At 39.4% G+C, this 24,918-nt stretch overlaps 1 protein-coding gene across 1 annotated transcript; it reads left to right on the forward strand.

Moving 5' to 3' along the window:
* The first annotated feature begins 89 nt into the window (after nucleotides 1-89).
* LOC130191591 (mucin-19-like) lies at nucleotides 90-20,208 on the forward strand. Its single transcript, XM_056411238.1, has 17 exons — nucleotides 90-172; nucleotides 1,685-1,770; nucleotides 2,619-2,675; nucleotides 3,307-3,374; nucleotides 3,485-4,554; nucleotides 5,099-5,126; nucleotides 5,208-5,245; nucleotides 5,322-5,452; nucleotides 5,538-5,616; nucleotides 10,666-10,944; nucleotides 12,147-12,303; nucleotides 12,980-13,198; nucleotides 14,900-14,907; nucleotides 17,221-17,504; nucleotides 18,544-18,645; nucleotides 18,750-18,854; nucleotides 20,105-20,208. Exons 1-17 carry the CDS (start codon nucleotides 93-95, stop codon nucleotides 20,206-20,208), a joined length of 2,895 nt encoding a protein of 964 aa, XP_056267213.1. The 5' UTR covers nucleotides 90-92.
* The last annotated feature ends 4,710 nt before the right edge of the window (nucleotides 20,209-24,918 follow it).

The raw sequence follows: 24,918 nt of genomic DNA on the forward strand, positions 1-24,918 counted from the left end.
ACGGGGACTCACACACGACAGCGATTCCGGAGAGGGAAGTGCACACCTGAAGTTTATGGTTCGGCTTCGTTTTCAAGTTTTTAAAGGGAGCCATGTTTGAAGAAAATGACGAAGAAATCATGGACGCTTCTGATGGATCTTCACCTGGGAACACCTTCGCCTCCTTTGTCAGGTACAGTGTCGGTGGATTAGGAATCATCTCATAAATACTCACACTGCTGGAGTGTTGTCTATTTACAGATATAACTCAATCAATCACTTTATTTCTTTATTTAAACCCCGAACCTCATCGTTTTTAATTTGTACTTTTACCGTTTATTTTCCTCTCTGTAATGTCATCGTACTTTATGTTTACATTTTTGTGAATATTTTTTTAATGTTTATTTAATTTTTAACCCTTAGAGTATGAAGTGAAGTTATACTGATAATATTCTTTAAGAGTGTAACCCGGTGCTCCTGGTGCGCACCAGGCAACACTGTAGAGGTTCAATGATGCTCAGATTATATTATTATAACCCATGAAAGATACAGGTCAGTGAGTTGTATTCATCTTTTTCCTTCCTCAGGGCTGGAAAACATTCAAATTTTTGTATTCATGTGCTTCCTGCTTCATTTGTGTGAAACCTGCTACATGCATTCACTCATGTCGTCTCTCAGGAGTACACACACACACACAGCTGTCACTACATTTGATTATATACGTTACATTCTTTCACATGTTGTTTAGCTGTTAATAATAAAAGCAGGTACCAGAATTAGAAATGAAATGAACTTTTTTAAATTCACTCGCAGTACACACACACACACACGCACACCTTAGTTTGACGGTTGTGTGTGTCACTACATCTGATAATATTACATATATTACAATCTTTTCAGCAGATACCAGAGTTTAAAGTTAGAAAGGAAATTACCTTTTTTTAATTCACTCATGTAATCTCGCAGTACACACACGCACAAACACACACACACACACACACATATATAACGTTGACTTGTTTGGGTCACTACATCTGATAATATTACATATATTACAATCTTTTCAGCAGGTACCAGAGTTTAAAGTGAGAAAGGAAGTGAACTTGTCTTTAACTCACTCACGTAATCTCGCAGTACACACACACACACACACAGACACACACACACACACACACCTTACTTTGACTTGTGTGTGTCACTACATCTGATAATAATACATATAGTACATTCTTTTCGGCAGGTACGAGAGTTTAAAGTGAGAAGTGAACTTTTCTTTAATGTAAACACCCGTGAGAAGCTGCGGTCTGAGCAAACATCCCCGTGTGTGTCTAAAAGAGTCCAACACTTCTCTCTTCATGCACTTCCCCCCCGCTGCGATAAAGGTAATGTGTTCCTCCTGATTATAGCCGACGGAGGCTCTGAACAGGAATGTGTTCGATGTTTGATTTGGCATTATTATCCATTTATTTAGAGAGTTGTAATTGACTTAATAATCAGAAGCAAAGAAGAACAGAAGAAAGCCTTGACAACATAATTACAGGATAAGCCTACACGGCGTTCATTCACATAGGCGTGGTGGGAAGTTTTTGTTGTATGCCTCACTCTTTCACCCTTTTGAACTTCCACGGTTGGTATCGAGAGAGTGACGATTATACGTTTTCAGTTCATGTCAACATTTTTAATTATTGTTTTTGTTTTATTACAGAGCGAAGACGCCGGTCTCCCGTGTCAGACATCTCCACTGGCTGCAGACACTTGTGATGCTCCTCCTGTTGGCAGATATGACATCAGGTATGACGTCATCAGCAGTTGTTGCAGACAATGGAGCTCTCATCTGGACTGACAACTCTGCGCCTCTATTATTAAACATGACAGGCGTGTGCATATAATAATAATAATTTACACTGGAACCCGTTCCGGTCTGATTCCTCATCACGCACAACTTCAACATGTATTAACTTCTTTATGGAGGACATTCTAGTATAACTGCAAAATATACCTGAACTTTTTTTTCCAAAAAATATGCGATATAATAAAAATAAAAAATTGATGTATTTTATATTTTCTCTTTATTCTTTACCTATCAAATATGAATGAATAGTCTCAGTGTTTAACATCTCCAGCAAACCTATACACGTATACGTCAACCCCATTAGATGTTGTAGCTTGAAAGAAGAGTCCTGAATACAGCGGTTTCTCACTTCCGGTTTTCAAAATAAAAGCTTCTTCCGCATGTAAATAGCTGCTTCGCGATCTCTTAAATGAAACCTAGGTCCCAAAATCAATTAATTTGATTCATACCTGAGTCATCCTATAGTTAGGATAACCCTAACACATCTTCCAATCAGTATTACAGTTAGAAGAAGAATACTCATACAATAATCATATACAGTGACCTTCTATGTTTTCCTAATAAATTCCTCAAAATATTCTTCATAATATCCCTTATTAATTATCATAGCTTTCTTATGTATTCATTTAAAAACATAGACTTACTTATTTATAGTGCAAGTATATATAACAAAAACATTACTATACTGATGTGAGTGTCTCCCTTATAGCTGTACGCCACAATAATTACCATAAACTGAAGTTGTATTCATTTTAATTTCATCTTTGTCTTTATTTCCCACCAACAGCACATGCGTCCAGTGATGACATTCCTGCTACTCTTTCCCCAGATAGCGAGACGTCAGGTAAACAAAAGCTCATCATTTTACACTCTGTCAGCAGAATAGTGATGATTTAAACATGATTGTATATTGCTGATGCATACTTTAAAACATGTAAAGTAACTAAGCATAGCTGTTGAATGAATGTAGAACAGTGAAATAATATATGCGTGAGAAAAAGTGGAGCAGGAGTATAAAATAACCAAAAATGTAGGTTTTTAGAGTACAAATGTAACTTAAATGTAACTTGTAAGAAAAGTATGTGAGTAAAGGTACTTCCTCCCAATCAGTCAGATCAGCCTCCGACAAACTCACTGACACTCGCTCCTGGTCGCGGACTGTTTGAAAACGTGGAACAGTATCATGTTTAAACATTTATAAACAGTACTGACGTGCTCGTATGTAACCGTCTGTATTTCTGGCCATTTTCAACGTGTATACATCTCTGTAAAAGTGCATTGTAACTGGTAAAAGTTTGAAAAATAAATGTGAAATAATTATCCCAACATGTGAAAACAGCTGTAAAATAAATGTTGAGATGTGCAAAATATAATCTGGATTAACTCAAGACATTTATTAAGATATCTGCCTCACTGCTGCATGCTCCGTTTAAATAGTCTCCTCAACTAAGTTGTGTCTTTCCTTCTTACGACAGTGTACTACTTTATTGATCTCGTTGTGACTGCCAATGAACCGAAGAACGAATCACAAATCAGTGACTGGGTATGTAGGGAAACAATAGAAACAATGGAAACAATATAAACAATGGAAACAATGGATATATAATGTATATATGTGGTTAAATAAAATGGTTATTCTGTTGATTTTCTCAGCTCAGCGACGTGTTCACAAGCAAGCTGCAGAGCTGCGTGTCTCTAAGAGCCACAACTACGTCTCCACAGACGACATACGAGACCACGCTCATGACGACAGTCACAACAACAATGCAAAGCTTCAACACCACTACACCTGCAGCAACTACAACGTTACCGAGCGCCAACACGACTACACCTGCAGCAACTACAACGTTACCGAGCACCATCACGACTACACCTGCAGCAACTACAACGTTACCGAGCGCCATCACGACTACACCTGCAGCAACTACAACGTTACCGAGCGCCATCACGACTACACCTGCAGCAACTACAACGTTACCGAGCGCCACCACGACTACACCTGCAACAACAGCAACGTTACCGAGCGCCACCACGACTACACCTGCAGCAACTATGTTACAGAGCGCCACCACGACTACACCTGCAGCAACTACAACGTTACAGAGCGCCATCACGACTACACCTGCAGCAACTACAACGTTACTGAGCGCCATCACGACTACACCTGCAGCAACTACAACGTTACAGAGCGCCATCACGACTACACCTGCAGCAACTACAACGTTACTGAGCGCCATCACGACTACACCTGCAGCAACAACGTTACCGAGCGCCACCACGACTACACCTGCAGCAACTACAACGTTACAGAGCGCCATCACGACTACACCTGCAGCAACAACGTTACCGAGCGCCATCACGACTACACCTGCAGCAACAACGTTACCGAGCGCCATCACGACTACACCTGCAGCAACAACGTTACCGAGCGCCATCACGACTACACCTGCAACAACAGCAACTGCAACTACACCTGCAAGAATCCAACCATCCAAAGAAATCAAAGCAACAACAGCTGTAACTACACCTGCAACAACAGCTGCAACAACGGCGTTAAGCAACAGCGCAACAACAGTGTTACCAACAATCACCACACCTACACCTGCAACAACAACACCAACTACTAGGATTGTCAGGACAAGACCTCAACAGGGCAATAATGGTAATAATAATAATAATGGCCGCCTCCGTCGGGATATTCGTAACCATGGGACCCAAGTCAGGTATGGGGAACTATTTCTTAAATGAATGAAAGGGTCCGAACATGTTGACAGTATAGACAGTCACGGTATCTCAAAAATATTTGTTGACATTTTTATTGATTTAGTACACAAATTATAATGTTTCTACACTGTGAATAGGAGTGTTTTGTTTATAGACCTCCAAAATAACTTTAATTTAACATTAATTATTTGTAAGGAGCCGGTTCCTTTGTCTCAGGGGTACATTGAACCTCACAATGCTTGTTTTAATAAATCCATTTCAATGTTTATCTTTGATGTGATCAAATGTAGACTAGCAGGAGCAAAAGAAGATATTTGTCAATATGTATAGTTTCTACATGTGCTAACGTTAGCCACAATAAGCTACCGTTCATACCAGACCAACTACATCTGTAGAACCTCTGGGTGTATTAGATCCAAGAAAATGTTGTTGTTTTTTGGTTATGAATTAAATGTATTTATTTATAAGAGGAAAACTGCGATTTCTCTTCTTTCAAAACTTTTTTTGACACTTCAATCTTATCTCAATTTGTTTTCTTTCCAGAACAAACCAAATCTTTGGCCTATTTAAAGTAAGTCAGTAAGATATATCTGGGGGGTTACATACAGTGTGTGAATACAACTTGATTCTCACGTTTATTTATATTTTACAGGGAATTAACGTTACATGCATCAAGAAGACGGCAATAAGGTGAATGAAATAAAACAGTTTTTTAAATGGCCAAGTGTTAAGCATCTCTCCGCTGACACTCGCCCTCTTGCCTCAGAGAAACCCGCTGCCTGGTGACGCTGCAGCTGCACCAGAGGATCTCCTCCTGCTGCATCCTTCGGAGGCTCTGTGCAGCCAGCAGAGAGTCCTCTGACATCCGCACGGTGGGGAAACCAGCAGATGCAAATAGTGAGTGTCGCACGCTCTGAAATACATAATCACTGAGCTTATTAAGTGTGCATAAGGAAATCAAACCCTCTGTGTCATTGAACAGTCACACTGGAAAATGAGTGTGACAGCGCCATACAAGAGCTGAACGGCTGCACGTTTACTGGAGGACCTGAAGCATCATGGTGAGATGGGATTTACAATGTTAGCGTTTTCCCTATTTATGTATGTATTTATATTAGGGCTGTCAATCGATTAAAAAAAATTAACTAATTAATCGCACATTGTGAAATTGCGATTAATTACAAACTTTTAATCGTGATTAATCGCGATTAATCGCAATTGAAAGTGTGTTCCTTCTTTTTAAAGCAAAGACAAAACTGCTTCTCTGACTGACAGGCTGCTATAGAGCCTCACATGTGTGGTGGGAGGTCCTTGTGATTTACTGAGTGATCATTGGTTGTTTTTTTCGCAAAATGTTGACAGACAAACGGATTGACCAATCACGTTGAAGGTTTCATGTGACGAGTTCTTTCCGCGCCGCGTCACCCGACACATCGCCCTCCGTTCCTCTGTGTATCAGAGGGGGAGACGGAAGGAAGGAGGAGCAGGAGGAAACCCGACTGATTCATCCACGAGTTAAACTGATTTCTGCTCCTTATTTTTGTGGAGAAATAATTGTTTTAAAAACGGAAACAGTGTCAAACCGTACTGCCGCGGTTTGACACTCAGAGGAGTGTAACAACTTCAATGAACACCGGAAGCAAGTCGAAGTGTCCTTGAGCAAGGCACTGAACCCCCAGTTGCTTCCCGGGCGCATCACTGCAGCCCACTGCTCCTTAATAACTAAGGATGGGTTAAATGCAGAGAACTAATTTCCCCTTGTGGATTAATAAAGTATATTCAACAAAAAAAAAATTTTTAGTGTGTTAAGGCGGCCAAATTAATCGCATAGATTAACGCGTTAACGCTGACAGCCCTAATTTATATATATATATGTATATATGTTTATATATATATTTATATATGTATGTATATATATATGTATATAAATTAGTGCTGTGAAAAATAACGCGTTAACTCAGTTAATTAAATTACAGGTTTAACTTCGTTATTTTTTTTAACGCATTGAACGCATGCGCAGAATGAGCTTCCAATCCGTCTGTTGTTGGTCGTCTCGAACCAGCAGCATGTCATTCTGTCTCTACGTGTCACGTTAACACGACTCCGATCCCTGTCTCGCCGGATGCCGGCGTGTGTGCGCACATCGGGACGAAAAAAAGTCACTTGCACCAATGTTTTAATGCAGGGGTGCTCAATATGTCGATCGCGGTTGCCGCAGAGTTCAGATGCCGGTCTTCGCGCATGAAAAGTCACTAGCACCCCCCTAATGGTGTGTTCACACCGGACGCGTCAAAATTTTGACGCGCGTCGAGATTACATGTTAAGTCAATGCAAAGCTGCGTCGAAGCTGCGTATTTTCCAGCGAGCAGCGCGTCAGACGCGTTTGAAGCAGCACGAACAGAGGGTTTGTCGCGGGGCGAACTCAGCGAACAGCGCGAACAGACGCAGCTCGTTGACGCGCGAGTTCAAATTTCCCAACTCCGGCAGCAAAGACGCGTGAGTCATAGTTGCGTCAGCCAATCAGCGTTGAGCAGCTCCGCTCGTCATCGTCCTGCCGGTCGAAAAAAATGGAGGAAAAGATTATTGTCGCCGTCTGTGGGCACCCCGAACTTTACGATACAACTCTTTATGCTTCGAACCGGAGCTATAAAGATAAAGCGTGGAACAAGGTCGGAGAAGCCGTGGGACTACCTGGTACGTTTTGAATGTATGTATTTGCTTTTATTCGCTATTTGTTGTACTTTACTATCAACCAACCGCCGGCATATGTGTTTCATGGCAGAGGAGATCTGCCGCCGTAGGTGGAAAAGTCTCAGAGACACGTATCAAAGAAAGAAGAGAGAGAGCAGCGAGAAGCGCAGTGGGAGTGCAGCTCAGTCCACTAAAAAGTGGAAGTACGCTGCGGTCCTGTGGTTCCTCGACTCATTTATGACTCCGCCCCCGACGCGTCCGACGCGTCTGGTGTGAACACCCTTTTTTCGACTTGCGTCAAGACTGCTGCGTCAGACGCGTAGAGAATTTTTTCGACGCGTCCGGTGTGAACGCACCATAACTGTTACTCATAAAATGTAGTCAAACAAAAACGGAGCAAATCACCGTGTTCATGGCCCAGGCAAAGACAGCGCGGTCTCCTGGCTTCAACACGTTACTGTCAGGGAAGACACAGCGCACCAAAAAAAAAAAAATTTGTAAAACTTTTTACCTTTTCTGATTCCGCTAGCTCTTTGCTAACTTCCGCTAGTACTTCCGCTAATACCTCCGCTAATACATCTACTTAGAAAGTGTATTCTGTACGTTTTCTCCGTCGAAATGTTGCAAGACCCGACTTGCTGCATTGATCGCGACTTTAGACATTGTGTGTTAGGGCTCCTCTTGTGAAAAATTATTACGAAATAAAAGAAAATGTATATGTTCTTTGCAAAGATGAGGATATGTTGAATGCTGGGATACCAAACATGCCCATGTTTATTGACGTGGTCTGCGTGAGCAAGCCGTTTAAAGGGAAGGGAGGGTCTTAAGGACGCCGGCATCCTCAGTGGAGTGGAAGAGGTTAACCCTCCTTTACATTTACTAACATATTTTACCCTCGGAGTCAATTTGACCCCAGCAATTAAAACCTCCAGAAAATTATTAGAATTAATATTGCTTCCCAAGTTTAAGTGTGAGGTACTTTATGTTTGTTTGTTGACTACCTAAATAGCCCTTTAAATAAATAAAAAAGTTGATATTTCTTATAAGTTTGACACAGTGAAAAAGCCTGGGGTCAAATTGACCCCAAAGAACACCGACATTAAACATTGAATGGGGTCAAATTGACCCGAAAGGTAACAGGAGGGTTAAACATTCTGTTTAGGATGAAGATGTATTAATGTTCCATATGGAAGAAAACTGCTAAATAACTGCTGAGTTGCAGCACCATTGTATAGAAGAATGTATAAATGTATATATCCGTCTTTTGTCATAAATCTCTATGTTCTCACAAAATATACCGAGAATATCGGTAATATGTGATTAATCATGATTAATCCACAAAACCTGTGATTAACCCGATTAAAATTTTAATCGTTTCACAGCCCTAATATAAATGTGTATATATATGTATATATATAGGACTATCTCAGAAAATTAGAATATTGTGATAAAGTTCTTTATTTTCTGTAATGCAATTAAAAACAAAAACAAAATGTCATGCATTCTGGATTCATTACAAATCAACTGAAATATTGCAAGCCTTTTATTCTTTTAATATTTAATACTTTTTAATTGCATTACAGAAAATAAAGAACTTTATCACAATATTCTAATTTTCTGAGACAGTCCTGTATATATATATGTGGATATATATGTGAACATATATATACAGTATATATGTGTGTGTATGTGTGTATATATGTGTCTGTGTATGTATGTGTGTATATACTGTATATATATATATATATATGTATGTGTGTATATATATATATATATGTGTGGATATATGTATATATATATATATGTGTGTATGAATTATATAAATATATATATATAAATATATATATATATACTGTATATATATTAACGGTTAAAAGTTTTAGAACACCCCATTTTTCCAGTTTTATTTGAATATAAGCAGTTCAAGTGAATAAACCTGAAATGGTATAAGAATAGCGTAATTGCTAGAGGTTAAACAAAAGTTTAACCTCTAGCATTTGTAATCAAACACAGATTCACAAATGCAAACACACAGATTCACAAATGCAAACACACAGATTCACAGATGCAAACACAAAGATTCACAAATGCAAACATAAAGATTCACAAATGCAAACAAAGATGCACAAATGCAAACACAAAGATTCAGAAATGCAAACACAAAGATTCACAAATGCAAACACAAAGATTCACAAATGCAAACACACAGATTCACCAATGCAATCACAAAGATTCACAAATGCAAACACAAAGATTCACAAATGCAAACACACAGATTCACAAAAGCAAACACAAAGATTCACAAATGCAAACACAAAGATTCACAAATGCAAATACACAGATTCACAAAAGAAAACACAGATTCACAAATGCGCACGAACAACTCATGCGATTGGTTTGAAATGAGGCGACATCTGATTGGGTACGCCTATGTTAATCGCAGCCCCGGCAGGGGAGTCTCAAAAACACAATGCATGTGTAGCGACCCACAATCTTTGAATCTTTGTGTGTGCGCTTTGTGAGTCTCTCCATGTGCATTTGTGAATCTTTGTTTGTATTTGTGAGTCTCTCAGCGATTTGTGAATCTTTGTTTGTATTTGTGAGTCTCTGTGCGTATTTGTGAATCTTTGTTTGTATTTGTGAGTCTCTTCCCGTGTATGTGAATCTTTGTTTGTATTTGTGAGTCTCTTCCTGCGTGTTGTGAATCTTTGTTTGTATTTGTGAGTCTATTCCTGCGTATTTGTGAATCTTTGTTTGTATTTGTGAGTCTCTTCCTGTGTATTTGTGGATCTTTGTTTGTATTTGTGAGTCTCTGTGTGCATATTTGTGAATCTTTGTTTGTATTTGTGAGTCTCTTCCTGCGTATGTGTGAATCTTTGTTTGTATTTGTGAGTCTCTTCCTGCGTATTTGTGAATCTTTATTTGTATTTGTGAGTCTCTTCCTGTGTATTTGTGAATCTTTATTTGTATTTGTGAGTCTCTGTGTGCGTATTTGTGAATCTTTGTTTGTATTTGTGAGTCTCTTCCTGTGTATTTGTGAATCTTTGTTTGTATTTGTGAGTCTCTTCCTGCGTATTTGTGAATCTTTGTTTGTATTTGTGAGTCTCTTCCTGCGTATGTGTAAATCTTTGTTTGTATTTGTGAGTCTCTTCCTGCGTATGTGTAAATCTTTGTTTGTATTTGTGAGTCTCTGTGTGCATGTGTGAATCTTTGTTTGTATTTGTGAGTCTCTGTGTGCATGTGTGAATCTTTGTTTGTATTTGTGAGTCTCTGTGTGCATGTGTGAATCTTTGTTTGTATTTGTGAGTCTCTCTGTGTGCATCTGCACTTATTTATCCTGATCTGACCCCATATTAACTTAACACAATATTTCCAGAGCCCATTTGTATTGTAGTTGATCAAACACATGTATTTCCCAGTCCAAGTGGAACACCCGTGGTCGTGCAGCTGGGGGAGCAGTGTGTCGTCGACCCGCGACCAGACAACGCCACGTCTGCCGAGAACCAAGCCAACGCGCTGCTGGCGCTGACGGCGGACGTGTCCCAGCTGAACTCCAGCCAGGTGGCCCAGCTGGTGTCTCAGCTGGAGGGCCTCCTGTCGGGCCCCAGCGTCAGCATGGGGCTGGGCAACACCTCCGTGCACATCGTCAGCAATCTGCTGGGCGCCTCCGCCGAGGTGCTGTCTGACTCCTCCGACAGGTGACACACGACACGCCTCACTTACTTGAGCATCATGTATTGCAGGGGTGTCAAACTCACGTTCACCGTGGGCCACATCAGCAACATGGCCGCCCTCTTAAAGGGCCGGAAACACATAAACTCCTCGAACATATTGTTATATAACTCTTTTTGCATTTGATTATTGTTTATTTGAGTGTAGAAATATTGTACGTAAGAAAATGTCTCTAATATTACAACATGAATCCATTTCATTTGAACCCTTCAAAATAAAAGCAAGAAAACATGTTCTTCAATTTCTTTAAGAAAAGGGGATCACGTGTCTTTCAACGTCAGGGCCACATAAAATGATGCGTGGGCAATTCATCCTGCGGGCCTTTTGTTTGACACCTGTGATGTATTGTGTGTTTCTATACTTTAAAATCAGAGTCAGGAACATTTATTTGCTAAATGTGTTAGACACACGAAGAATTTGACTTGGCGGCCGGTGTGTACATTAGACAGACAAACAAAACATCAACAATTAACAGTCAACATAGTGCAAGAATTTAAACATTACATTTATAATGGTATAAAATAAAGTGCACTAATGGATAACGGTGCTGTAGACAAGGTGCTATAAGTGTGTGTTGAAGTGACATGTGGAATTAAGTTGAAACAAGCTGATACTTAGAGTGAGACTATTGGACTGTTACAGAGTTAATAGTAATTACATTTCCTGTACTGTTTAATGCTTAAATGTTGTTGTTTTTTCATGTATTTTGTTGATTGATGTGACACATGTAATTACCACGACGACAAACCTTCAATAGCCTGTTTTGAAGATAATTATTCCGCTTTTTTTTCCACCGAGGCCTCGTTACTTATTTATTTAAATGTATTTAACCAGGAAAAGCCTAATTGAGATTTAAAATCTCCTTTAAAGAGACGAACAGTAGCACATTAAACAAAGATACAACATAAAACAGTGACAGACGATCGAAAAATATAAAAACATTTTTTTAGATCACAAAATGATTAAAATCAAAACTAAGACTCAAGTCATCACATCCCAGTTCAGATGCACACACCTCAGTCAAAAAAAACATCTACAACTAGATAAAGCTTCCTCCAACACTTTCAATCTATTTAAAAAATATATATAGTCCACAAGTCAGGGGTTGGGGAACCTCCAGTGTAAATTAATTATCTATATTCTAATGTTTAGTGTTTTTCTACATCAGTATTATAGGGATTGTTGACACGGTGGGCTTGAAGCTGGTCCTCGGGGGAGAGGCCGAGACCCTCCTGTCCCCGTCTGTGGCTCTGTCTGTGAAACCAGCAGATGGCACCAACTTTCAGGAAACCATCTTCTCCATCTCAGACCCCAGTAATGTGCAGGTATGGATTATATAGTTTATTATATATCTATAAAGTGTTGTTTACTCTTCTTTTTGGGGGGGGATTGAAAGTAGGCATCAATTAGACATTTACAGAAAATGTACATTGCATGTGCAGATTTTTAGATGATGCTCATTTTAGTTATACACATATTTAGAACAAGAAGTGTAAAACATAGGATAGACAACAAAAAAGAGACGGAATGAAACAAAAAGAAAACGATGTATAAATAGGGAATGATCTATTCTCTAGTGTACATTCATTAATTTATGAAAATAAAATCAGCTCTATGAGGTGTAACTCATTTTTTCCAACATGCCAAAAACTGTTCCAGTTTGTAGTCGACAGATTATCTCCTCCATGTTGTAAACATCCATCACGTACTCAGAGGAGGACTTTCTTGTGATAACCATTTCCTGGTGAGAGTCTGTTTGCCACCAGAAGTACATTTATTACATATTTGTTTTCGGTAAATATCCCAGATACATGTTCTTACTTTTCAAAGGCATTTCCCCCTCAACAGTGTTTTGTAGGTTGGTGTGTCTCCCTCTCCAATAGTCCGTGACAACGGGTGTTGTTTACATGGCCGCCGATCAGGATAGTGGATATATAACCGAGAAAATACCCAAAATATGAATAGACTTGTGTCTTCTTCCTTTTCCCATGTGTGGTCCAGGTGCGTGGGGATCCCAGGCGGGGGCGGAGCCTGAGAGCAGACTCCACCGCCCCCCAGGGCTCCATCAGGCTGCCTCCATCTCTCACCCAGGACCTGACTGGAGAGCAGCAGCAACTGGCCACCAGAGTCCAGTTCAACTTCTACCAGGAGAGCACCGTGTACCAGGTCCTCACAGTTATTATTAATAATAATATTTTTATTTATGTATTATTTTATTATTTTATTTTATTATTTTATTTTATTTAAAAGGGACCATGTACAGTTAAAACATAAATGTCACCATGTGATGCTCTGTACCAGATTGTAGCTACACAGCTAATTTGCATCAGTAGTCCCTGGACAGACCATAATAAACATAAAACAATAACAAACGTAAAACAATAACAAACAGAAAACAATAACAAACAGAAAACAGTAACAAACAGGACAGGAAGAGACACACTTCAACAGTATATGTTGTAAGAAGAACACACAACACACACAATGCTAAGCTACAGTACAGCACATTAAAAGTAAGTAATACATACTAATAAAAGTAAGTTTAAAAAACCCATTAAAAGTAAGTAATAGTAACACACAAGCAATATATGCAGAAAGTGAGAGAGACTGGGATTTTAAATACTATACAATAGAAATGTGTTACATTTATTGTCTGTTAACTAAATCCTGATTTAATGTTCTGAGGGAAACTGCAGGACCACATTTTAAACTAGAATGGGCACTGTAGCGCATACCTTCGCATTTCACAAGATCGGGCATTGAATTATGAACATTTTGGCATTAGTTGCATGCCAATTGGACAAAAATGTATCGTGCTATGGTAAAAAAGAGTTTGACCTTTCCATGACCTTGACCTTGACCTTTGACCCGATTGATCCCAAAATCTAATCAAATGGTCCCCGGATAATAACCAATCATCCCACCAAATTTCATGCGATTCAAGAACATTTTGACCTGTTCATGACCTTTGACCTTGACCTTTGACCCGATCGATCCCAAAATCTAATCAACTGGTCCCCGGATAATAAACAATCATCCCACCAAATTTCATGCGATTCGGTTCAATACTTTTTGAGTTCTGCGAAAGATTTTGACCTGTTCATGACCTTTGACCTTGACCTTTGACCCGATCGATCCCAAAATCTAATCAACTGGTCCCCGGATAATAAACAATCATCCCACCAAATTTCATGCGATTCGGTTCAATACTTTTTGAGTTCTACGAAAGATTTTGACCTGTTCATGACCTTTGACCCGATCGATCCCAAAATCTCATCAACTGGTCCCCGGCTAATAAACAATCATCCCACCAAATTTCATGCGATTCGGTTCAATACTTTTTGAGTTTTGCGAATAACACGCATACAAATAAATAAATAAATAAATAAATACACGGCGATCAAAACATAACCAAATAACCCCTTCCCCCGGCCAAATTTTCAAAAGGGGGGCCCGAAGGTTTAATTTTCTTAGCGTTAATTTTTTTTAACACCTTTTAAATTATTTACCATTTTTTGTGGGTTTTTCTCCCTAAAAAATGGCCAAAAAATTGGGGCAGGAAAAAAGGTCTCTGGGAAGGGGGGAAAGGGGAAAACTTTTCCAAACAAATTTTGGGAAAAAAATTCCTTTTTTCGGGAGCGGAAGGTGTTTTTTTCCAAAAACCTTTTTCCCCCAAACTCACGGGAAACGGGGCAAAAGGACGACGTCAAAAAAAATTTTCCCCCCCCCCCGGGGGGAAGGAAAACCCCCCCCTCGGGCCCGGGGGGGGGGGGGTTCCATTTGAGTTATTTATTAAAATAAAAAATAAGTTTAATTTTTTTAATTAATTTTACTTTTCAGAAATGAATATTATTTCATATTTTAAAATTGTTTTAAAACCTTTTCCCCCTTTTCCCCTTCTTTAATTTTTTTTCCCCCCAGGGATTTGGGCAAAAAACCAAGGAAAAGCGTGGAGGCCAAAAACCTCACAATCAAACACCCGGTTTTTTGGAATCTCCGCCATTTTGGGCCCATACCACCCTCCCTTTTATTGGGCCCTTTGGGTAGTTTTGGGGAAAAAAGGAAAAAGAAAAATAAACCACCAACTTAAAAGGGTAAACATTTTACCTTTGGGGAAACAAAAATAAAAAGGGAAAAAATACAGCGGGGAGAAAAAGCTGGGTGTTCTGTTGGAAAAAAATTTCCTGAAATTAAAATTGAAAACATTAATTTTTCTTTTTGTCTTTTCCCCAAAATTTCAGGTTTTTTTTGGGGTATTTTTTTTTTTTCTTTCCATTTTGGAAATTTTTCAAACCTTTGCTTCAAAATTAAAAATTTAAAAAAAAGTGTTGGTTGTTGTTTTCCCGCAAACAACCTTTGGAATCCGAATTTTGTTCTTCGGGAAAAATGAGAGGTTGGGAACCCTTTTTAAAAAGCTTCGCCATTTTCGGGTGAAAAATTTAAAAACACAAAACTAATAAATATTTTTTAAAATGACTGTTTTTCATTTTAAAAGAAAGGTGTTTTAATATTTTTAATTTCCCCCTTATATTTTTTGGGGAAAGAACTTAAAAACCTTTAATTTTTCCTTTTACTCCCTTTTGATGTATAAATTTTAATGAAATTTATTTTATAGGTAAATAATATGTTTTTTAAATGATTGTAATTTTAATAAAAAACTTTATAAAGAATGAAATTTAAAATTTTAAAGATATATACTTTTAAAATTTTTTGGAAACATTTTTAAATTGCCTTTTTTTTTTTCCCTCCCAGGATTGGGAAAGGAACCCCCAAAATTGACCCAGCTGTCCCGGCCCCTCCTCAACCTTCTTCCTTACTGGCTGGGTCTCCCGGCCATCCTTCCTTCCACCCCTTTCCTCCCCCTACTTCCTTTTGGGGGTATTATTGGGGGGATGGGCCCGTAAATGAAACCACCCTTTTAAAGTTTTAATACCCAATTTATCCGTTACATTTTTGAAGCTCCTGGTGGGGGGCGGTCCCGGTCTTTTGGTAAAAAGCAGTCGACCCAAAAGGACAACCCCTTTTTTGTTTACTTTCCCCACCCGAAGGGATTTTTAAATTTTTCTTTTTCCTTTCCACTATTTCAAAATTTGGGGACCTAAAAAGTGCTTATTTCAAAAGTTTTTTTTTCCAAAATGAAATAAACCTTAAATTAATCAAAAATCCCTTTTACAAGTTAAATTTTTTTAAAGAGTTTTCTCTTTTTAAAGGGAAGTCCCCAAAAAACAATTTTTATAGAGGGGCCCATTCCCGGGTTTTTTAAAATGGCTTGGGGGTTAATCCCCCCCTAGGATTTGCCGGGGGGAAGAAAACCCCTTAAAAATTCCTTTTTGTAGCGCGCAAAACATTTTAAAAATGTAAGGAAAACCTGGGAAAACTTGGCCTTTTTGAGAACGTTTGGGAAAAACCAAAAATAAATTAAAAAAAAAATAAAATTATTTTCCCCTTTTCAATTTTTAAACAATTTTTATTCCTTTTGCAATTAATTTGGGGAATTAAAAGGGTTTTAATAAAACCGAAATTGCCGGGGTGGGTAAACCCCCTTTAAAACGGTGGTTCAAAAACCCCCTTTTTTTCCCCCGCCTTTTCCCCCACTTTTCCTGGGCACCTTCCCCTGGGGTGGGGCCGTAATTTCCCCCCGGTAAAATTTTCTTTCCAACTTTCGCCAATGTTAAGGGGTGCTGGTGGGCGGGGGCCCCCGGTAAAGGGCAAACCCTCCCATCGAAAAGGAAAACCAGGGCTCCCTCGGGGGGTTTTGGGGAAAGCGTGGGGGTTTTTTTCCGGGGATTCCCTCCTTGGGGGTCACCTGGGGCTTGGGCCTTTTCCCTGGGGTCCCTTAAATTTCAGTACCTCTTTCCATTTTAATTTAAATGATTTTTCCTTTTTTAAATAAGTCTTGGGTGAAACCCTTCCCCATTTAAATTTCATTTTTTTTAAAACACATAAAAATTAAAAATTTTTTATTAACCATGAAAACAGCAGTTATGCTGGAGAAAACTAGAAAACTGGCCTTCCTTTGAGACACAAGTTTGAAAAACAAAAATAATATTCAAATAAAAATCATTATTTATAACCTTGTCAATGTCTTGACTATATTTTATATTCATTTTGCAATTAATTTGAGAATTAAAAGTGTGAGTTTGAATGGAAAACACGAAATTGCCTGGGTGGGTGACCCCAAACTTTAGAACGGTAGATTAAAAAAACTAAAACTTTTAATTCCCTTCCGTCTATTTCCTCAGCTGCTGGCTGAAGAACGACATTGCGTTCTACGTGGCGGTGGTGGCGTATTTCTGCGTGATTTTCGTTTTCAACATCGCCATGTTCATCGTGGTGCTGGTGCAGCTGTGTCGGCTGAAGAGGCAGAACCCTCACAACATGCAGCACCGCACCACGCTGCAGGACGTGCGCAGCGTGGCGGGCATCATGATCCTCCTGGGCCTCACCTGGGGCTTCGCCTTCTTCGCCTGGGGTCCCCTCAACCTGCCGTTCATGTACCTCTTTGCCATCTTTAACTCCTTACAAGGTGAGTTGGCTTATTTATAGTCTTGGGTGAACTTCATATAAATCATATAAATCATCATATAAATTATGTGAGATTTTATTAACATAGAAAACAACCAAAAGATTCAGTGCTTTGATTATAAAAAGAAAATTGACATCTCACAGACCCCTAAAAAGTGATTATAATACCACCAGTAATACCACAAGTACCATCAGTAATACCACAAGTAATACCAGAAGTACCATCAGTAATACCACAAGTAATACCACAAGTAATACCAGAAGTACCATCAGTAATGCCAAGTAATACCACAAGTACCATCAGTAATACCACAAGTAATACCAGTAGTAATGCCACAAGTAATACCACTAGTACCATCAGTAATACCACAAGTAATACCACAAGTAATACCACAAGTACCATCAGTAATACCATTAATGCCTGAGTAATACCACAAGTACCAGTGCAGAAGTACCATCAGTAATACCACAAGTAATACCACAAGTAATACCACAAGTACCATCAGTAATACCACAAGTAATACCAGAAGTACCATCAGTAATACCACAATTATCAGTATTACCATGGTAATACCACAAGTAATACCACAAGTAATGCCACAAGTAATACCACAAGTAATACCAGAAGTACCATCAGTAATACCACAAGTAATACCAGAAGTACCATCAGTAATACCACAAGTAATACCACAAGTACCATCGGTAATACCATAAGTAATAACATCGTAATACCACAAGAACCATCAGTAATACCACCAGTAATACCACAAGTACCATCAGTAATACCAAAGTTAATACCATCAGTATTACCATGAGTTATACCACAAGTAATACCACAAGTAATGCCATCAGTAATACTACAAGTAAGACCAGAAGTACCATCAGTAATACCACGAGTAATACCACAAGTAATACCACAAGTAATACCTCCAGTGAAGGCGAGACTTCCTGCTGTCAGTGGGAGCTCTTTCCACCAATGAGGAGCCAGAACCCGTTGGTGATGATCTTACATACATAAATATTCTGTTTCCGTCTTGTAGGTTTCTTCATCTTTTTGTTCTACTGTGCGGTAAAAGAAAACGTGAGGAAGCAGTGGAGGACTTACCTTTGCTGTGGCCGCATGAGACTAGCAGAGAACTCAGGTTCCTTTTCTTATTCCTAATTCCTAATTCCTTGTTCCTAATCAATTGCATGTCAGTGATCATGTTACGTTTCTTTTTCTTTTCATCTTGATTTCTTCCCACAGAATGGAGCCGCATTTGTAACAGAGGACCAGGCGAGGTCGCCGGAGTCCAGAGTGATATCCAACAACTCGTCCTCGTCTTTCCTCGCCAGCGACTCAACGGAGCAGGTCAACGGGGCGGTGGTGACCTCAGATTGTGATTCATTTACTCAAACATAAGCTGTCGGTAATTCTCAGGAGCAGGGTTTATTCAACTTGCCTAACAACGTTAAAAACAGGTTTTATCTATCGTATTATAGTGGGGCAATATGGTACGACAAGCTCTCTAGAGGGTAACATGGTACTACAAGCTCTCTAGTGGGGTAACATGGTACTACAAGCTCTCTAGTGGGGTAACATGGTACAAGCTCTCTAGTGGGGTAAATATGGTACTACAAGCTCTCTAGTGGGGCAATATGGTCACAAGCTCTCTAGTGGGGTAATATGGTACTACAAGCTCTCTAGTGGGGTAACATGGTACGACAAGCTCTCTAGTGGGGTAATATGGTACTACAAGCTCTCTAGTGGGGTAATATGGTACTACAAGCTCTCTAGAGGGGTAACATGGTACTACAAGCTCTCTAGTGGGGTAACATGGTACTACAAGCTCTCTAGTGGGGTAACATGGTACTACAAGCTCTCTAGTGGGGTAATATGGTACTACAAGCTCTCTAGAGGGGTAATATGGTACTACAAGCTCTCTAGTGGGGTAACATGGTACGACAAGCTCTCTAGTGGGGTAATATGGTACTACAAGCTCTCTAGTGGGGTAACATGGTACGACAAGCTCTCTAGTGGGGCAATATGGTACGACAAGCTCTCTAGTGGGGTAACATGGTACGACAAGCTCTCTAGTGGGGTAATATGGTACTACAAGCTCTCTAGAGGGGTAATATGGTACTACAAGCTCTCTAGTGGGGCAATATGGTACTACAAGCTCTCTAGTGGGTAATATATGGTACTACAAGCTCTCTAGTGGGGTAACATGGTACGACAATCTCTCTAGTGGGGCAAAAAGGTACTACAAGCTCTCTAGTGGGTAATATATGGTACTACAAGCTCTCTAGTGGGGCAATATGGTACTACAAGCGCTCTTGTGGGGCAATATGGTACGACAATCTCTCTAGTGGGGCAAAAAGGTACTACAAGCTCTCTAGTGGGTAATATATGGTACTACAAGCTCTATAGTGGGGTAATATCACATTTGACTTATCACAGTAGTTAATTAAAGCAATTTGGCAATAACGAGGGCCAAGAAGTAGAAGTTAAATGTATTTTTTTAACATATGTTGTCTTTATTACTAGTTTGAATTCCCCTCCTGTTATATATACAGGTGTCTATTATGTTATAGAAATAATGACGTCGCGCTGTGTTGCAGTTAACCCAATCGATGACAGAGCGATCACAGCAGATGAAAACCAGAGTGCGGACGTGGTCCTCAACGAGATCAACAGCCAGTACAGGAACCAACGGGCGGCCTGACCCACACGGGACAGAACCGTCTGATGGGGAGACGGTGGAGGAGAAGGCCTGCGGGCTCATGTGATGGAGGAGACAACACATACAGCTGCTGTTCATTCTGTTACGGTCTCAAAAAAGAAAATACATTGCAAGTCTCCTTCATAAAAACAATCCGAGGCACACCGTGGGGTTTGTGTGAAATTAAAATGCCTTTATTATTCGTGGCCACATTTTTTTACTTAAAGGGCAAGCGTTGCAACCTGTATGCAGGTCTTCATCAGCAGGAGCGTGCACACCTTTAAGAGCAGAGACATCTGGAATATCACCTCAGCAATAATATCAGAATAGCATAATAACAAAAACAGTATTTATTTGGGTGTTATTGAAGGTTAAGCTTATTTCAATTGTATGTGGGCATGAACAGAAACAATTGTGGACCAGGGTATAGTCGTAAAGTCACATTGTTTTAATCATTTACTCTTTCCCCTCTTTTCTTCACTTCCTTCCAGTTCACCATCCCTCCCTTTTTTTATCCTCTCCATGTCGTTGCGTGTCTTTCTAGCTTTGGACCAATGGGCTTGCAGCTTGCCTCAGTCTACTGATTAGTGTAACACAATAAATAGGACGCGTTAGTCATTTTACATACCATGCCATGGAGAATAAATGTATTTTAATTTACTCAAACCCCATTGTGAGCCGTGGGTTATTCTTTTTTAATCAATTGCAATTAATACCTTTTTGAGACCCCAAAAAGTAAATCGACCCACGTATTGTTCATATTTATTAGCTCTTATTTTGAAAAACTTGTATATGTTCATATAAAATAGTGTGTGTCCCATCCATCTGCATGTCACATGTATTCTATGACAATGTAAATCCTACATTAGTCATGGAACTTGATGTTTACGCCCTTTCCTCTGCACACGTAATTGTATTTACTTTATTTCTTTGTACAGCGATGTTATCTACGAGTCATATTTCAAGCACGTTGCAGACTATATACAGATATTTATCAATTGTCAACAAATAGACAAGCCAAAACTAATTGTCCATTTATTTGTACTTTGAGCACAATCCATTAGAGCAACATTATAAGAGCAACCACCATTTCCCTATGAGGCCGATTACATGTTAGTGCTTTTTAAAATAGCCAAATGCATGAGTCCTTTGAAGTTGTATTCTAGCTTGTGGTGTTGCTCTGAAAAGGTACATTAGATTTGATACTCCTAAATTACCTGCATATTTTGTGACTTTTTATTTAACTCTACACTGACCTTCCTGATGGTGTATTTTAGCTCCACGTGATTTATTTCTCATCTGTGCACTTTTCATTTATGTATTAAAACATTTAGTTTACTGTCAATAAAACATATATTTTTGGTACAGTAGTCTCTGGCTCCAGTATGTCACCGGGTCACGTTGGTAGTAACCACTATGGCATGAGCCTCTGGGCTCTCTAGTAGGGTACTACAAACTCTCTAGTGGAGTAATATGGTACTACAAGCTCTCTAGTGGGGTAATATGGTACTACAAGCTCTCTAGTGGGGTAATATGGTACGACAAGCTCTCTAGAGGGGTAACAATGTACTACAAGCTCTCTAGAGCGGTAAGAAACTAATAAAATTGTTATGGCATTTTATTTATATAATTTCTAAAACATTGTTCGTGACATACACTGACCTTTATGGTAACCCATGTAATGAAAACAACTTCAGAAATATTATACGAGAATATGAAAATGCAATTATTGAATTTTCTCTTTTTGAATTTCTCAAAAAAAACATTTGGGGAATTTAAATTGCTAGTTTGGAATTCCATTATCATTTGATCAAAGAATATAATTTTAACATGGTTTCCTAAAATGATCCATGGGCGTCTGATAGAACATCAATTAAATGTTTTGGAGAAGCAAAAACAGGAGTCGAGACATGTTCCCCCCAAAAAAACACTTTTAATTGTAGGTCACAGAAAGTTTCTCCAGTAGGACAGAACAGCATTTGGTGAAATTATATAGAATAAATAAATGTAACTGAGTCCCACAGGGCTGCCCACGCATCAACGTGCTGTGGACTGTATCCGCGGCTACATTCACCGTCCTCCTCATGCACCCAACGCTTACATAACTTCAAATATACTGGGGAAAAAGAATAGAGGGCGCAAATAAAACACGACATAAAAACAGCACGAGCACAGACGTGGAATAAGGTGGTGGAATCTCCTTTTCCCTTTATTTTTTAAAACACTTCGACACTTCCGTCTCGTTCGGTCGCGATCGCCTCAGAGAGGAAGAAACGGAAACTTAAAAAAACCGCGACGGAGTTCAGCGGCGCCGAGACTTTCCATCGGTCTACTCGCACGACGCAACCTCAGAACTCAAGAATAACCTTGAAAAAAAAGAAAAAGAAAAGTAAAGCGCACACACCTTGCTGCAAGAGGAGCTACACCACTTCACCAGTGTATCAAATTACTGTTTACACATCCAGTTTCTTCAGAGTACATGCAAATGTATCCAAGTCAAAATTAAAGCAAAAATACAACCAGCACCCAAATAAACCAGGAAGAGCGAGAAGTCAGATGAGGGTAGGGCGTAGAACGGGGTTCAACTAATAACGGAAACTGCCGTCATGTTCTTTGAGATGTGCTCAGACTGAATGCAAAAGTAAATTTTTCCATCTTGATTTATTCACAGTAACGTGGACCGCTGGAGTGTTTTTTGAAATCCAAAAAACAGCCAATCGGTGTCCAGATGTGAGCCGCGGCCGGGCGCCGCGCTCTAACGAGTGTGTGGGACAACGCCACTTTAGTTTTGCTTTATTTCTCCAGATCGATTCTTTATCCACTATTTCAAAAAAAGTCACACACAATACATGAATCTAAACTTTGTGTTGCCTCTAATTTGTTTTTCCTCCTCTGAACACACCCTGAAGGCAACAGCAGCGTTCAGGTTCCCGTCGCCGGGGATTCGAGCGGAGCGGCGGTTTTTACTTCTTCCAGACGGAGTAGAAAACCCATCTGACACGAGAGAATTAAGGTTAGACACAACAACATGAGACGAGTCACAGGAATACAGCCACCAAAGACAGGGCGACGGAAGAAGAAGAGGAGGAGAAGAAGGAAGACGGAGTCGAAAGGTAGAAGAAGAAGGAAAACAAGTAGGACAAGAAGAATGATAAGAAGAAGGAGAATTGGAACAAGAAGAAGAAGGACGAGAAGGAGAACAAGAAAGGAAGAAGAACAAGGAGAAGGAAAAAAGGGAGACGAAGAAGGAGAACAAGTAGAAGGACAAGAATGATAAGAAGAAGGAGGAGGAGAACTAGAACAAGAAGAATAAGAAGGACAAGAATTAGAATAAAAAGAACAAGAATAAGAAGGAGGAGGAAGCTGTTTGGGTGTGCTCTGCCATCACGGTTTCAACCCTCCAACAAATATGAAAACCTGGCAAGTGGTTATTGTTGTCCTTCTGCTTCCCCCTAGTGTACATATAGAGAACTACACCTATCCTATTGTTCTGTTTCTTACTTTATCTACTTAACTGGGAACTCATGCGGGTACAGCATTACATATGTTTGCTATTACTATAAAATATGATGTACTTCCAAGTGTTGCCACTGCTATTTTAATGTGAATACACAATAACGCTTTATAGATCAAATAATTGTTATAAATGAAGAAATTATAAAGTGTAGGTTCCCTTTTGTTTTACGGCCTCTGCTGGGATAGTTTATCCTGAATTTTACTTTATTCTCTATACTTTATTTAATTATTGAGCCCTCCCACTGTTAGTTTGACCCTTGACCTCCTGTGTTTCCATTTATGACACAAATCCATGTTGTATTTAACCTAAAACAGGTTGAACATGTTGCTTCTTAAAAAATGATCTGTTGTATAACAATATTTTCCTATGACTGTGCACTTAATCGCTACCCAGTCCTCTGTCCCGGACTCACCTTCCCCTGTAAGTGTGTGTGTGTCCTCTCGACAGGGTGTAACTCTATTAAATGTAGTGTTTGCCTTGTTAAATATAATTGGAAGAGACAACTAGTGCGGAAGAACAATTGCATGAATAAATAAATGTGTGTGTGCGTGTTTGTGTGTGTGTGTGTTCAGTGTTGGTGCTGCGTGACAGACAAGCCCCTCCCCTTTCAGAGTCCTGTAAAGGAGGTGCAGAACTTGACAGACACACAAAGCTGGTGCGTGACTCCTCCTGACGCAACAGGAGATGTATCCATGCCGCACTCAAGAAAACAACTTATTTCTAGTTGTAAGTATAAGTAAGTAAGTAAGTACAGTGTATTTATATTGTACGTATCACAGACAAAGGGTCACAAAGTGCAGTACTGTAATACCATTTTTAATTTTTGACAATAACAGGGTCAAAAACATTTCAAAGCTTAAAAGAGCAAAGTACAATACACAGTAGAAGATGGTACAGTTAAAAAAACACAATAAAACAAATAAATAACAAATAAATGATCAATAATGGCTCAATAACTAATAAAAGTATAGAGGAGAAAGTCAAAATTATGGATAAACTCTCCCAGAAGAGGCCGTAAAACAAAATGAAACCTGAATTTACTCATTTCTTCATATCCTGGTAACGTATAAATATAACAGCATGACAGCAAATCAGATACAAATGACACTATTGAATCAGAAAACCTTGCAGGCAGAGCATTCCACAGCGTTGGTGCCACTCTCACAGGGTTCAGACACACCCTGAGGCGCACCTGC

Source organism: Pseudoliparis swirei, chromosome 3 (assembly GCF_029220125.1).
Source record: "Pseudoliparis swirei isolate HS2019 ecotype Mariana Trench chromosome 3, NWPU_hadal_v1, whole genome shotgun sequence".
In the NCBI taxonomy this organism is placed as follows: Eukaryota; Metazoa; Chordata; class Actinopteri; order Perciformes; family Liparidae; genus Pseudoliparis; species Pseudoliparis swirei.

Bases quoted from the DNA above. Each gene is read 5' to 3' on its own strand.
- LOC130191591 (XM_056411238.1), top strand. From the start codon at position 93: ATGTTTGAAGAAAATGACGAAGAAATCATGGACGCTTCTGATGGATCT. The intron at 1,771-2,618 runs GTATGACGTCAT...TCCCACCAACAG, and splicing joins GTTGGCAGATATGACATCAG to CACATGCGTCCAGTGATGAC. The intron at 17,505-18,543 runs GTGAGTTGGCTT...TCCGTCTTGTAG, and splicing joins CATCTTTAACTCCTTACAAG to GTTTCTTCATCTTTTTGTTC.